At 51.9% G+C, this 13,709-nt stretch overlaps 1 protein-coding gene across 2 annotated transcripts in view; it reads right to left on the reverse strand.

The window, feature by feature from the left end:
• The window catches only part of BCL7C (BAF chromatin remodeling complex subunit BCL7C), a 40,727-nt gene extending 27,018 nt beyond the window's left edge, over positions 1-13,709 (reverse strand). The window contains exons 1-6 of one of the 2 annotated variants that reach the window (XM_021700504.2): positions 13,415-13,707; positions 12,816-12,894; positions 12,376-12,484; positions 12,111-12,272; positions 10,407-10,492; positions 9,660-9,855 (exon numbers count right to left, since the gene is read on the reverse strand). In XM_021700504.2, coding sequence (XP_021556179.2) covers positions 9,730-9,855; positions 10,407-10,492; positions 12,111-12,272; positions 12,376-12,484; positions 12,816-12,894; positions 13,415-13,506 — 654 coding nt within the window. In that variant the 5' untranslated portion in view covers positions 13,507-13,707 and the 3' untranslated portion in view covers positions 9,660-9,729. Of the gene's footprint in view, positions 1-9,659; positions 9,856-10,406; positions 10,493-12,110; positions 12,273-12,375; positions 12,485-12,815; positions 12,895-13,414 lie in introns of those variants that run through there. The other variant, XM_021700503.1, reaches the window with a different exon arrangement.

The raw sequence follows: 13,709 nt of genomic DNA on the forward strand, positions 1-13,709 counted from the left end.
ACACACACACACACACCCGTTATCCAGGCAACACCACACACACACACACACACACACCCGTTATCCAGGCAACACCTCCTGGATTCTGGTGTGCCCTTAAGAAAAGAAGAAAGCCCCAACAGTGACTGAGATGGGATTTCTGTTTAAAGTCACAGATTAAGTTATTTTATAGAAATATGTGAATATTTGTTGGGATACCAAAAACAAGGTCACCAGCCTGGTCCCCACATGTTCTGGTATTTTGGCTAGAATCCTCCCTCAAGCCTGCTCATCCATTCCTCACCCCGTTTTAGGTCCAGATTTGGTAAGTAGGTGGTCTTCGGAATTAGACCTTAGGTTAAGTCTAGGTTCTGTCACTAGCTGTGTGACCTTGGACAGGTTACCATACTTAACTTTTCTGCATCTGTTTCTTCCTCAGTAAAATGATGTGCTTCCTTACAGAAGCTGTGAGGAGAGCGAAATGGAATAGTAGGGTGGTTTTCAAACCATGTCCTGGAGAACCTCAAATCAGACAATCTAGTGTTTTCCAAACTTCATTCACGTCCTATCTTCCCACCTTTTGGACATACTTGTGTACCACCTCTACTACTGTTTATTTAATCTTGTCCTTTAAAAGTGTCAACTCACTTTTTTGTGGAAACAAATTTATTCAAAAAGGAAATTTTATATCACTATCACAAACAGGAAATACCTATCATTCACCCCGGAGTGGTAAAAATAAATACAACAAAATCTAAACGGTGCTATTCAATTCTAGCTGGGTATGGTTACAGGCCAAAGCTCTGAGCTAAGGCCGGGACTTTGTTTAAAAAAGATTATCTCAGTCACAAAAGGCCTTATCCGGCCTTATAGGAAATGTCTGTAATAGGCAGATCTACAGAGACAGAAAGTAGATTAGTGATAGTTTAGGGCTGGGGGATGGGGGTGGTGATAAAAATGTTCTAGAGTTGACTGTGGCGATAGATGCACAACTCTATGAATATGCTAAGAACCACTGAGCTGTACATTTTACACGGGTGAGGTCGGGTTCCGTAGGTAGCAGAGACTGACTCAAAGTCAGCCCTAGACACAAGGGTTTGTAACTAAAATAATAAAATAAGATAAATGGGTGAACTGTACGATATGTGAACCTTATCTTAATAAAGCCGTTACTAGAGAGAGATGTTACAAATCTGATTCTTTCACCTTGAGGAAAATGATGCAAAGGGATGCAAAGGCACTTGACCCAAGTCCACTATTATTTAACTTAGCCAAGTCTGTGACACTCCCTCCCACCCCCATCATCTCTCAGCTTTTGCCCCTTGTGGAAGGATTCAGTCGCAAGCACCCAGGATTCCCCCAAAACAGATCGGCCAGTCAAGTGAGGCAAACCTGAGTTTATAGATCTCGCTACTCAGCCACTGACCTGCATCATGACTCTGGAGAAAATCGCTCTGAGCCTCACTTTTCTTACTTGCAAATGTGGACAACAGCACCTGCCTCAAGAGGCTGTAATAAGGCTGAGAGGAGAGAGTCAGGTGCGGCTCCTGACACACTCAGATGTCCTTAGACGCCCCTGCGGCGGCGGCGGCAGCAGTGCTCGAAACCAAGAGCTACGGCTTGGAGCTAGGCGTCTGCCCCGACTAAAGAAGCCGGCGGGAAAGCATGCCTTGGCTGTTCCAAAGGAACTTCGAGCTCCTGGGTCTCGGTTTCCTTGACTGTGCAGTGGGGATACCCTGGATTCCAGGGTGCAAGCAACTGGAAGAACCCGACCGCCCTCGGCCAGGCCCCGCATTCCAGCGGGGGAAACCAAGGCCCGGAGGGGCTCAAGCGCCGCCCACGGTCGAACACAGCTAGTCCGGAACTCGGGGACTGGGGCAGGGGGTGGCACGCTGGCGGGGGACCCGGCCTAGATGACCCCGGGATGCCGCCGCAGCGCGCGCCGAGCCTCAGAGGCACAGTCTTCCACCCTGGCGCCGGCGGCCTACAGAGAAACCGCAACCGGGGGGCTTGGGGCCGGGGCACGCCGCTCCGCCGCCCACCGCCCTTCCCGAAGCGGCCGCGCGCGCGGGCCGGGAGCCCCGAGCACGCCGCGCCGGAAGTCCGCCGCGGCCGCTCTAGGCCGGGAGCGCGGCGCTCGGTGCCCTTAACCCCTGCGACGCCGCGGCGCGCTCGCCCGCGCTCGCCCGCGCTCGGCCGTTTCGGAGGCCCGCGTCCCTCCTTTGTTTCCTCCGCGCTTCACAAAAGGCTGCGAGGGGAGAGGGCCTGCGGATCCCATTCTACAGAGGAGGCCACTGAAGTCACACAGCAGCTGAACCAGAGCCCAGGTGCCCCATTTGGGGCTGTTCCCATTTACCCCAGCCGCCTCTCTGGCCTCCCTCACTGTATCTTCAAAATATATACATTAAAACCTCGACTCGGGGGGCGCCTGGGTGGCCCAGTTGGTTAAGCGGCTGCCTTCGGCTTAGGTCATGATCCTGGGGTCCTGGGATCGAGCCCCATGTCCGGCTCCCTGCTCAGCGGAGAGCCTGCTTCTCCCTCTCCCTCTGCCTGCCACTCTGCCTACTTGTGCTCTTTCTCTCTCTGTCAAATAAATAAATAAAATCTTTTAGAAAAAATCTTTAAAACCTCGACTCGGGTTATTACAGACTACCACGGACTTTGACTTCCTTGGCACTGCATTTCCTAACTTCCTAGAGTTCCTGCAATCCTACCGGTGATTCTAAAAATTAAAGGTTGGAAATAACTGTTACTTTACAAAAATCTGGTTCACGTACAGCTTCTCAGGTGCTCTGCGCTTAGTTCCCACTGTTCCTGACATGTTCAAAGATGTTTGATCCCCAAAGACGAAGAAAAGATTATTGGCCCCATGTTTCAGATGAGGCAACTTAAGTCCAGGCTGGGAAGTGACTTGCCCAGGATTACACAAGTTAATACAAATCAGTTGAATCTGAAAAGCTCCATTCCTATCCTATCCTGACCATTCACTACACCACAGCTGCCTCTCTGAGCTGATTGGACGAACAAAGGAAGGGATTGGCAGAAAAGCCATTGCCAACGGAAAATCAATAGACAAATGTAAGGGAATGGAAAGTAAGTTACTACACTCTGCCCTTGTGCTTGTCCTGTGTGGGGGGCCCTGGGGGGCCCACGAGACACAGCTCTGCCTTCACAGATGCGCAGAGACCCAGTCAACCGATGTGTGGATTCTGTAATTGCAGATCCAATTATGCATTCTGATACTGGGGAAACAACCACAGAATGGGTTTGGTGACCCAATGGACTCACTGTGTGATAGACCTGAGCTTAGTGAGGTTTGGGGTCGAGCACAGAGCTGAATACTATAGTAGAAATGCAACCGCAAGAGTAGAATTTTGCCAGTGGAGGAAGGGAGATGTGCTTCCCCTTTCCTTCTTATATTCATTTGTCATTGATGAACACCTACTATTTACCAGTCACTACACTATTTACCTAGACCCTAGGAGGACAGAGATGAACATCATAGCCTTATTCTAGCAAGGGAAGTGAGATGTCAAGCAAAAGAGGAAGTACAGTGACTATCCAGTGACCTGACCTAGTTCTTTGAGGGTTAGGGAAGCTTCCTGAAGGAGGTGAAATCTAAGCCAAGGCCTGAAAGAGAAGTCGGCATTGGCCAGGAAGAAAGAAGAGAGCGAGAGAAGAGTTCCCCAGGCAGAGGGAGCAACAACCGCGGGGATGGGGACCAGGCTGGCCAGTCTCGGTGTGTTCGATGACCTTGGGAAAGAGCGGAGAGAGAGGCGGCAGTGGCCAAACTGAGCAAGGTCTTGTCTGCCTTGATGAGGAGTTTGGTGGAAAAACTGCCTGGGCAAAAGCCAGTGTAGAAAGGGCCCCCTGAGGCCCATGTGGCCAGAGGGCAGGAAGTGAGAGGAGTGTATGGAGCAGTGTGAAGACGCTGCGGAGCTGGGGCCTTGGCCTGTAGGCCATCCACGTGGACAAATGGGAGAAGAGGAAGCACTAGGGAGTGGTGGAGATTGCGGTGACCAGAGGACACATGTGTTGTCTCCAAGAGCAGGCAGTGCTCCACACCCCCTGGGATTTCCATCCTTGGAAGCACTCAGTGTCTCAGACCTTCCACTTTGTCAAAGGTAGCTGTGAGTTGGGGCACCTGGGTGGCTCAGTTGGTTGAGCATTTGGTGGCTTCGGCTCAGGTCACGGTCTCATGGGTTGTGAGACTGAACGCCGTGCTGGGATCCATGCTTAGTGGGGAGTCTGCCTGGGATTCTCTCGATCCCTCTCCCACTGTCCCTCCCCCGTCTCGTGCATGCACACGTGCTCATCTCTCTCTCTCTCTCTCTCTAAAATAAATACATAAATCTTAAAAAAAAAAAAGGTAGCTAGGAGTCTAGATTTTTATATGAAATCTTTTGATTTTAAATGTTGGCAACATAAGCAAGCAAATCATATCCATAGGCCAGTGGTTCCAAAACTCTGCAGCCTATCAGCCTCACCTGTGGAGCTCTTAAAACTCCTAATGCCCAAGTCACATCCTAAACCAATTAAAATGTCTGGGGTAGAAGCCGGGCCTCAGAATTCCTCAGGTGGTTCCATTGTGCAGCGAAGTTCAAGACCCACTGCCATAGGTCAGTACATCTTTTGGGTTGCCAGGCAAAGCCATGGGGAGCTGTGGGAAGTTTTCGGGCAGGGAAGAAGCAGATCAGTTTAGAGTTTACAGAAAATCAATCCTTAGGAGGAAGGGAGTATGAGTGTAGTCTGGGGTGAGAAAGGGCCTTGGGCCCTAGGGGCAGTGGTGGGATCCTGCCAGGGCAACCACCCACCCCAGTTTTCCCAGGGTTTCCCAGGAACAGGACTTGAAATGCTAAAACTGGGAAAGTCCTGGGCAAACCAGGATGCTTGATCACCCTACATCCTGCCCCTGAAATAGTTGTCTCCCTAGATTTCTGGGGGACTGAAGTCATGGACTGACTACATTCTAGAAAGGTCCTGGGGAACAAGCTGTCTGTCTTCCTAGGGTACACTCATCCAGGGCTCTGATCCCCAGGCTTGACAGGCTTGTGCAAGGAGCTAGAAACAGGGAGAGAGGACTTGGACCTATCTGTTCTCCATCCGGCACAGCCTTCCTAGTCAAAGCCAAGTCTATGGGCTATAACCTGGCAATAGAAAGGAGCATACTATTGATCCAAGCAACAGTACAGATGACTCTCAAAAATATTATGCTGAGTGAAAAAAAAGCAGATGCAAAGAAGTACATACTGTATAATTCCATGTATATGAAGTTCTAGAACAGGTTAACCTACTCAAAACAAAACCAGAACAGTGATTGCCTCTGGGGAGTTGGGGGTGGAGGGGAGGGAAGGGGCAACAGGAAACTTTTCAGGAGGGATAATGATGTATTTGGTAAGAGCTTGCATTGTGCAGATGTGTGCATTTGTTGGAACTCATCGAATCATACAATTAATACCTGTGCATTTCACTATGTGGATATTTTGTTTCAAGGGAAAAGAAAGACAAACCTGTAAGTAAATACTGGACTCTAGTTAATGACAGGCATGCTCAAGTACTTAAGAGGGAAGTACCCCATTGTCTGCAACTTATTTTGAAATGTATCAAGAAAATAAGCTAGATTGATGGATGGATGAATTAGGAGATGTGATAAACAGATACGGTAAGATGTTATAGAATCTAGGTGGTGGGTATATGGGTATCATCTGTATAATTCTTCCAACTTTGCTGCATGTCTGAAACTTTTTATGATAAAATATCGTGGGGGGGGGAAACCTAAGTCTGATCATGTGACTCCTCTGCTCGGATCCTTTCCATAGCTCATCTCGCCCAGAATAAAAGTCCTGACGATGGCCTCCACGCAGGATGGCCATACATTTTGGTTATCACAGGTTTCACCTGTTACCTGGGCATAATTATTAATACATCCTCTTTTATTCTCAAAGTTTGATTGACATATTATGTGCCTGCCGTGCCTATGAGGCCCTACATGACCTGACCTCGCTTCCCACTGCTCTCTCCCTGCCTCCCTCTGCCCGCCTGCCGCACTGATCTCATTTCCAGGCACACTCCCCCTCAGGGCCTTTGCACTGGCTATTCTCTTGGCCTGGAATGCTCTTCCTCTAGATATCTGTATGGCTCTCTTCCTCACTCCTTCAAGCTTTTCTTCAAATGTTTCCTCAGTAGGAGGATCTCCCTATTTAAAATTGCAATCTGCTCTTTTCCCATCTCCCTGACTCTATTTTTTTTTAACAAGGTACTTATAACTTCCTACAGATGGTATAATTTATTGAAGGTAAACTCCACGAAAGCAAAGATTTTTTCCATTTTGTTTATGCTTTATTCCCGGGGCCTAGAATAGTCCCTAGCAAACAGTTAAGTGCACAATAAATACATGTTGCTACGAGTAAAGGAATTCTCCTGCCCTTGTTGAGCGGCAGTCTGGTGCCAAAGACCGAAGCCAACATAGACCATCACAAGGCAACATCTGATGTTCCGTGAAACGGCAGAGGAGGAGGCAGGGGGCGTGACAACAGAAGTCACCAGGAAGCCAAGCTTGGAAAAAAAAAAAAAAGAATGCATTCCCCCAGATGAAGGGAGGATAAGAGGGGCACTCCTGGCCGAGCAAACAGCATGAGCAAAACCCCACAGGTGAGAAACAGCGAGGTGCGATTATAAGCAGTTCTCAGGGGAACAGTGCAGGGGTGGGGTGGAAGGGGCAGCGGGCAGCTCCATCCTGCCAGGAAGGAGGACAAAGGCAGGGTTTTCGCCCAGGGCAGTATTGGTGGGTTTCTGAGACTGCCCAGCTGCTGGGTGGAGAATGGACTGGGGGTGGGCAAGAGTGAAGCGGGAAACCCACCAGGAGGCACCTAGCAAAGAGGAGGGCCCTAAAGAAAGGGGCAGATGGGGGAATTACTCAGGATAGAGACTTGCTCATGGGACTCTGACTTCCGGATGCTCCAATCTGGGCCAGCTCTGGGGGATTGAGGGGCCATTTCTGGGTACAGGCGATGGGAGGGACAGGTTGGGAGGGGGAGGAGGAGGCCGAGGGTCTGGGCATCCCAGGGGTCTTTGAGTCTAGAGGGAGGGTGCACCACTTGGATGCAGAGACTTGGGAGCCATTCATTCCAAGAATAGGTGGATCTGGCAGGGAGCGTTCATGAAGAGAAGAGCTAGGCCAGGACAAGAGATATTTAAGGGATCAGGAGGAGGAGAGAGTGACAGAGCAGAAGAGAATGGGGGAGCACCAGAGGCCAGGACCTCGAGAGCCAGGGGTGGAAGAATTTCCAAAAAGAGAGCGTGGACATTGGGAGGGGGTGAGAAGGGGGTTGGCAGGGAGGGCATGGTAAGGTGATGACTGGGGGGGGGGGGTCGCCAAGGAAGAAGTGGATTTTAAACCAGGTCACAGAGTGGATCACAGAGCCGGAGGGGGCAGGCCTGGGAGTGGGGACAGACTGCTGGGGTCTGGGGCCAAGAGAGGGACAGGAATGGGGGTGACACAAACTTCAGCCTTTCAAGTGTGCTCAGAAATGGACTCTCCTCCCCAGTCTCACCAACAGGCAAGTCTCTGGCCTCTATCCCTACACCCTCATATCCTCATCTGTAAAACAGAATAATAGGAAAATGGCTGCCATTTATTGAGCACTCACTATGTGTCAAGCCAAGGACACTCTCTCCCCACGTACTTCCTCATCTAATCCTCACAACACTCTCACCAGGCTGATGTTAATATTATCCCCAGTTTACAGATGAGAAAACTGAGGCCCAGAGAGGTTGTCACTTGGCTCAAAGGCACAAGTGAACGAATGGAGATGCCGGTATTCAAACCCAGAGCCTGTTGTCTGGGCTTTCACACTGTACTACTAACCCATAGAAGGCACTCTGAACTTTACAGAGCACTCACCTCACCTCCTGCGGTGGCTGAGGGGACTAGTGAGAGGACCTCCACACCCAGAAAATGCTGAGATTATTACCACATGTAGTAGGCTGAATAATGGCCCTCTGAAGAGGCCCACGACCTAATCCCCGGAACCTGTGAATGTTATTTTACATGGCAAATGAGATTTTGCAGGTGTGGTTATGTTAAGGGTCTTGAGAAGAGTCTCCTGCATCATCCACGTGGGCCCAATGCAGTCCCAGGGTCTTTAGAAGAGGGAGGCAGGGGAGGCAGGGCCAGAGATGTGATGATGGAAGAAAAGACAGAGATTGGAAGAAGCCATGCTGAAGACGGGGAGGGGAGGGGAGTGGTGGGGAAGGGAGGGAGAGGGGCCCAAGTCAAGGAATGTGGGTGGTGTGTAGAAGCTGGGAAAGGCTGGGAAACAGATATTCCCCTACAGCCTCTTGGAGGAACCAGCCCTGCTGATACCTTGACTTTAGCCCAGTGAGACTCATTTTGGACCTCTGGTCTCCAGAACGCAAGATAATGAATTCGTGTTTCTTTAAGTGACTAAGTACATGTGTGGTAATTTGTTGTAGCAGCAAGAAGAAATGAATGTACCACGTCACTCTACATCTGGCTCCCCGGGCCGGCCCTGGCTCAACTATTACAACTTTAGCTGCTATCAGGAAACAGCCCTACATTTTAAAATAGTTCTTTAAAGTTCCAGTTTGGTCCCTCTGAACCTTTTAACCTTTGTTAAAAATAAAAACAGGGCTAATGCACCTAACTCTACCACTTTGCCAGGCTCAGAGTGCAGGTACCTTGTATTATTTGAAGGTTCCCAAAACCACTAGGGCAGATGAGCCCTAGTTATTGTCCCCATTGCTCAGATGAACAAACTAGGGCTCAGAGAGGGGAAATGGCATGCATAGGGCCACATACCTAGTGAGTAACAGAGCCAGGATTTGAACCAGGACTTCTGACTTCAGATCTACCACACTGAGGTTCCTATCTCACATTCTGCCTCCTCAGAGAAGCCTTCCTGGATAGCCTCAGCACATTCATTTACTCATTCATTCACCGAACAGTTGCTATGACTGCTCTATGCCCAGTGTGATGCTAGATAAGGCTGGGGACCAAGATCGGCCCGCAGGAGCTCAAAAGCTAGTGGACAAGACAGACACACAAATGAGCCATCCCAAACAGCCTGATAAATGCCAAGACAAAGAGGAGGAGATACAGCAGGTGATGGAAGCCCGAAAGAAAGGAAACTGATTGAGCCAGGGGTCAAGGAAGACTTCCTGGAGGAGGTGGTGATTGAGGGGAGGACAAGTAAGACTCAGCCAGAAGTGTGGGCAGGGGTTCCAGTGGAGGAATGGCTAAGCAGAGGCAGGGGGTACAATGTTGTAGCTTCTTGAGGGTGAGGAACGGGTTAGGTCAGACCCCAAAGTCCCTCCGAGCCTCTGCGTTCCTGTGTATGAACGGGAATCATGGGCAACTGCCCAGAGCTTGGGTAACTGCTGGGCCTAGGGGAGGGCTGAACAGGAAGAAGAGGGGTCCTGGGATTCCCAGAGGAGGGCTGAGGGTCAGGAAGGGTCAAAGGTAAGGGGACAGGGCAGGGTGGAGGGAGTTTGGGGAGGCAGGGTCCTGGCTCAAGCTCCCATTCTATGTCTGACTCATGGTATGACTATAGGAAGGTCCCCTTAGAGCCTCAGTGACTCCATCTGAGAAATGGAGCATGAGACAAAACTGTCTCCAAAGACCCTCCCCAGCCCTGACGGGGAAATGACATGACACAAAATTACAAAAGGGTCTTTATTTGTAAAAAGCCAAAGGGGCCCTCGGGGCGACAGGACAGGCAGGCCAGCTTCTCAGGGGTCAGGGGCATTTGGGCAGATGCGCTTGAGTGGGGGGGCGCCCTCCGAGTCCTCTGTGTCACCCTGGGCTGCCTCGGGGACAGGTGGCACTGGCTCAAAGACGGGGTAAGCTTCAGGGGCCTGGAGAGGAAGGGCGGACAGGCATGAGCTCCACCCAAACCCAGGAGTGCAGCCTCCTAGCCTCTGCCTTCTCCAATGCCTCCACTCCACTCCCCTCCTGGACCTAGGAGTCTGGTCGGGGACCCAGGAAGCAGATTAAGTAGGGCACCAGAAACAACAACAACACTGTTTTGGGAAAAGAAGGTGATACTTGATATTTCTGGAAAATGCATCAAGGTAGTCCTTGTGGGACAAGTCAGAAGTTGTAGGGGACTGACTCTCTTAAGCTAATTTGATAGTTTAGGACTAAAATAAAACAAAATACTTGGAGGAGCACCACGATCTTTTCAGGCTTTTAATGATCTTAAATCCGCCCCAATCCAGCCCACAGGACTTTGTCTTAAAACACCCTTTCCTTTTCCGTCCCAAGAATCCAGCCTCTGAGACTTGAGCTGTGCCTGAGGTCTACATTTCCTGCCCGGACCTCAGGAGTGCAGCCCCCTAGCCGTTAGCTGCCCCAGAGCCCCTACTGCCTCAGAGACCCGGGAGTCCAGCCTTCTGGCCTCTCTCACCTCAGCCTCCAGCAATTCTGGAACAGGCTCCTCCTTGGTCAGCATTGGGGGTTCATCAGTGGTGCCCACGGTTATGCCCCCAGGATCTGGAACATCAAGTTAACAGACATGCCCTGAGCAGCTGCTCTGTGCCACAGCACAGGCCCAGGCTGGGGGACACTGAGGAGGGAACTGGGAACCTGGCTGCAAGCCAGGAAGAAGCCACAGGAAGGACGTGGAAGTGGGATCTTGACAGGTGAGTAGGATTTGATCAGGGAGACAAAGGGGGCACATTTTAGGCAGACAGAACATACGTTCAGTGAGTACAGATTCTGAGACTGGACTCCCTGGGTTCAAATCCTGACCTTGGGCATGTGACTTAATTCCCCTGGGCCTCAGTTAACCCATCTGTAAAGTGGGGATAATGATAAATAATCACCACGCGAGACTGTGGTGAGGATGAAATGAGATGATACAGGTAAAGCCCTTAGTACAGTGTTTGGCCCATAGTAAGTGCTCAATAAAGGCCTGTTTTTTTTTTTTTAAGATTTTATTTATTTATTTGAGAGAGAATGAGAGAGAGCATGAGAGGGAGGAGGGTCAGAGGGAGAAGCAGACTCCCTGCTGAGCAGGGAGCCCGATACGGGACTCGATCCTGGGACTCCAGGATCATGACCTGAGCCGAAGGCAGTCGCTTAACCAACTGAGCCACCCAGGTGCCCCCAGGCCTGTTGTTTTTATATTAGGAAAGGTACACCAGTGCGTGGCACCATCTGGACACAGCCCATAGGCCCAGGTCATGGTATTCTTGGAAAGGAACAACGAGACCAGCAGGGGTAGTTCACAAAGGGCCCAAAGTACCAAGTGAAGGAGTCAAAGGCCATAGGGAGCCATTGAAGGCTGTGAAGCACAAACATGAGCCTGCCAAATTTGTGCTTTAGACAAAATTGCTCTGGCAGCTGGTTGAGGTGACCGGGGGAGAGGAGACCTATAGGAGGCTGGAGCCGGGGGGGGGGGGGGCAGTAAGAGATGACTCTTACAGGAAGGTAGACACATTTGGGAGGTAGTTCTGACCAGGCAGGGGATTGACTACATGGAACAAAGAGGAGTCGAGGAGGAATTATGCCCAAGATGCTGGTGCACTGGCTATGTGAGCTTGGGAGACTTAATTCTCTGGGTTTCAGCTTCTCATCCACATATGAGGATCATAACCCTCATAGGGTTATAGTGAGGATTAAATGAGCTAAAACATGTTCAGTGCTTAGAAGGAGATCTGGCACACAGAGCTCAATAAGTCTTAGCTGTTATTTTCACTTATTAATCACCCTCAGGAATATCACTGTTATTTACTCCTCAACAAATATTTATTGAGCACATTCTATGTGTCCCATGTTGTTCTGAGCATTCAGTAATGAACAAGAGTAACGTGGGCCCAAGGTTCAGGAAGCTGACATGAGGTGGGAGCAGGGGAAGAAATCTGAGTAGTAAAAAATAAAATTTACATGAAAATCTCAGACGGTGATGAGTTATCTAAAGACCCAAAGAAGCCGGACGAATGAGACAGACAGTCACTGGAGGTAGGACGGTGACTTTCTGCAGGAGTCAGGGAAGGCCTCTGGGAGGGGAGAACACAGGAGGAGAGTACGTGCAGGTAGGGGTAAGCTGGTGGCTTCAACTTTGCAGAAGACTCAGAGGAGAGGGCTGCAGGGAGTCACCTAGTCCTACCTCTCTCTTGGCCCAGCCGTGGGGGCTGAGCATCCTCTGGGACCCCTTCTGGTGGTCCAGCAGGTGACACAGGGCGGCTGGGCTGGGGGGTGCCCCCAGGGCTGGGCTCGGTGCCCTTTTGCAGAGAGCCTTCCGAATGGAAACTCTGGTTACTGTTCTCATCTGTGGGAGCAAAAGCCAAGAGGTTTGGGCCTGAAGGTCTCAATCCCCTCCTTCAATCCCCCAGCCCACACCGCCCCCCCGAAATCCCAGGATCCCTACCTACCATTGAGATCCAGCAGGATGAGAGGGCCACCCCCTCGGGGACTGGCGCCCCTGCCCCGTCGCTCCCGACCTCGGGATCTCTCTGCCCCGCCACCTGCCCTCCGTCGCTCCTGGGGGTTAGAGGGGTAAGGGTCAGTGCCAGTTTTCCAGTTAGTGCTTGCAAAGCCCCCACTGTACAAATAAGGAAACTGAGGCACAGAGAAGCAAAAGGCCCTGCATGAGGTGACAGAGGCTGGCACCACACCTTTGGGTTAGGTCTTGAACTCTGGGGTCTGAAGCAAGAAAAAGGGAGAAGGGGGTGGAGTTGCTAATAATTGTTAACATCTGTCTCGGCTGCTGCATTTGAGGTCTCACAGTGGGACTGGAGGTGGAGGCCAGCGTTGGGAGGGGCTCGCCTGGGGTCGCACAGATGAAAGGCTTGGTGTGGGAGAGTTTGCTCACCTCCTCCTGGGGGTCCACCACTGGCACCCACTTGAAGATACGAAGGGAAGTGTCGCCCACAGTCACCCAGCGCTTCTCCCTGTGGGAGGGTGGGGGGGACTGGGTCAGAGTTCTGAGGAGAGAACCCCCCCAGGAGCTGAACACATCTGGGGAGACCTGTCGAAGTGGGGGTGGTGCGGTTTTGCTAATGGGGCATATAGTTAGAAGGAGAAAGAGAGTCCTGCACACCCCAGGCCATACACAGGGGTGCCTCTGGGGAGAGAGTACCGCTTGGGGCCATGGCTCTGCAGACCCCTGGGGTATACAAGGGAGCAAGGCTGAGGGCCCGGCAGGGAACCATAGCGAAGAAGATCCTGGGCATACTTGAAGGAGGAGTGTCAAAGCTTTAGGGGGCGGGGCATAAATGAGCGTACGGCTTGGGAACACGCTTTGTAGACCCTAGGGTGTAACCAGAACGGGGACAGAGCCCTGCAGCTCCAGGGCGCAGCTGGGGGGCACACCTAACACCTGGGGGCCACGGCTGGCGAAGGGAGGGTAGACGCATTTGGGAGAGAGTGGTCCCGCCAGGTCCCATCCCTGGCCCCCCGGGCAGCGCTCACCATCTCCGGACCTTCTCGATGGTCGCCATCACCTTCTTGATGTCATCCTTGGCCCGGCTCCGGGTCTCGGCCCGCACGGTCCGGCCGGCCATGCTGGCGGGACTGGGGCCGAGGCCGAGCCCGCGGCTGGGCCGCCTCCCGTCCGGCGGGCTCAGGCTCGGCGCCAGAGCCGGGCGCCGCTGTCTCGGCCTGCCGTCCCTCCGGGAGTTGGCCGCGCCCTCCCTCGCTCCCCAACGCCTCCGCGAGTCCCCGCCCCGTTTCCTGCTGCCGCGCCCCGCCCCGGCCCGTCCCCGGA

The sequence above is a fragment of the Neomonachus schauinslandi genome, chromosome 5, assembly GCF_002201575.2.
Source record: "Neomonachus schauinslandi chromosome 5, ASM220157v2, whole genome shotgun sequence".
Taxonomy (NCBI): domain Eukaryota; kingdom Metazoa; phylum Chordata; class Mammalia; order Carnivora; family Phocidae; genus Neomonachus; species Neomonachus schauinslandi.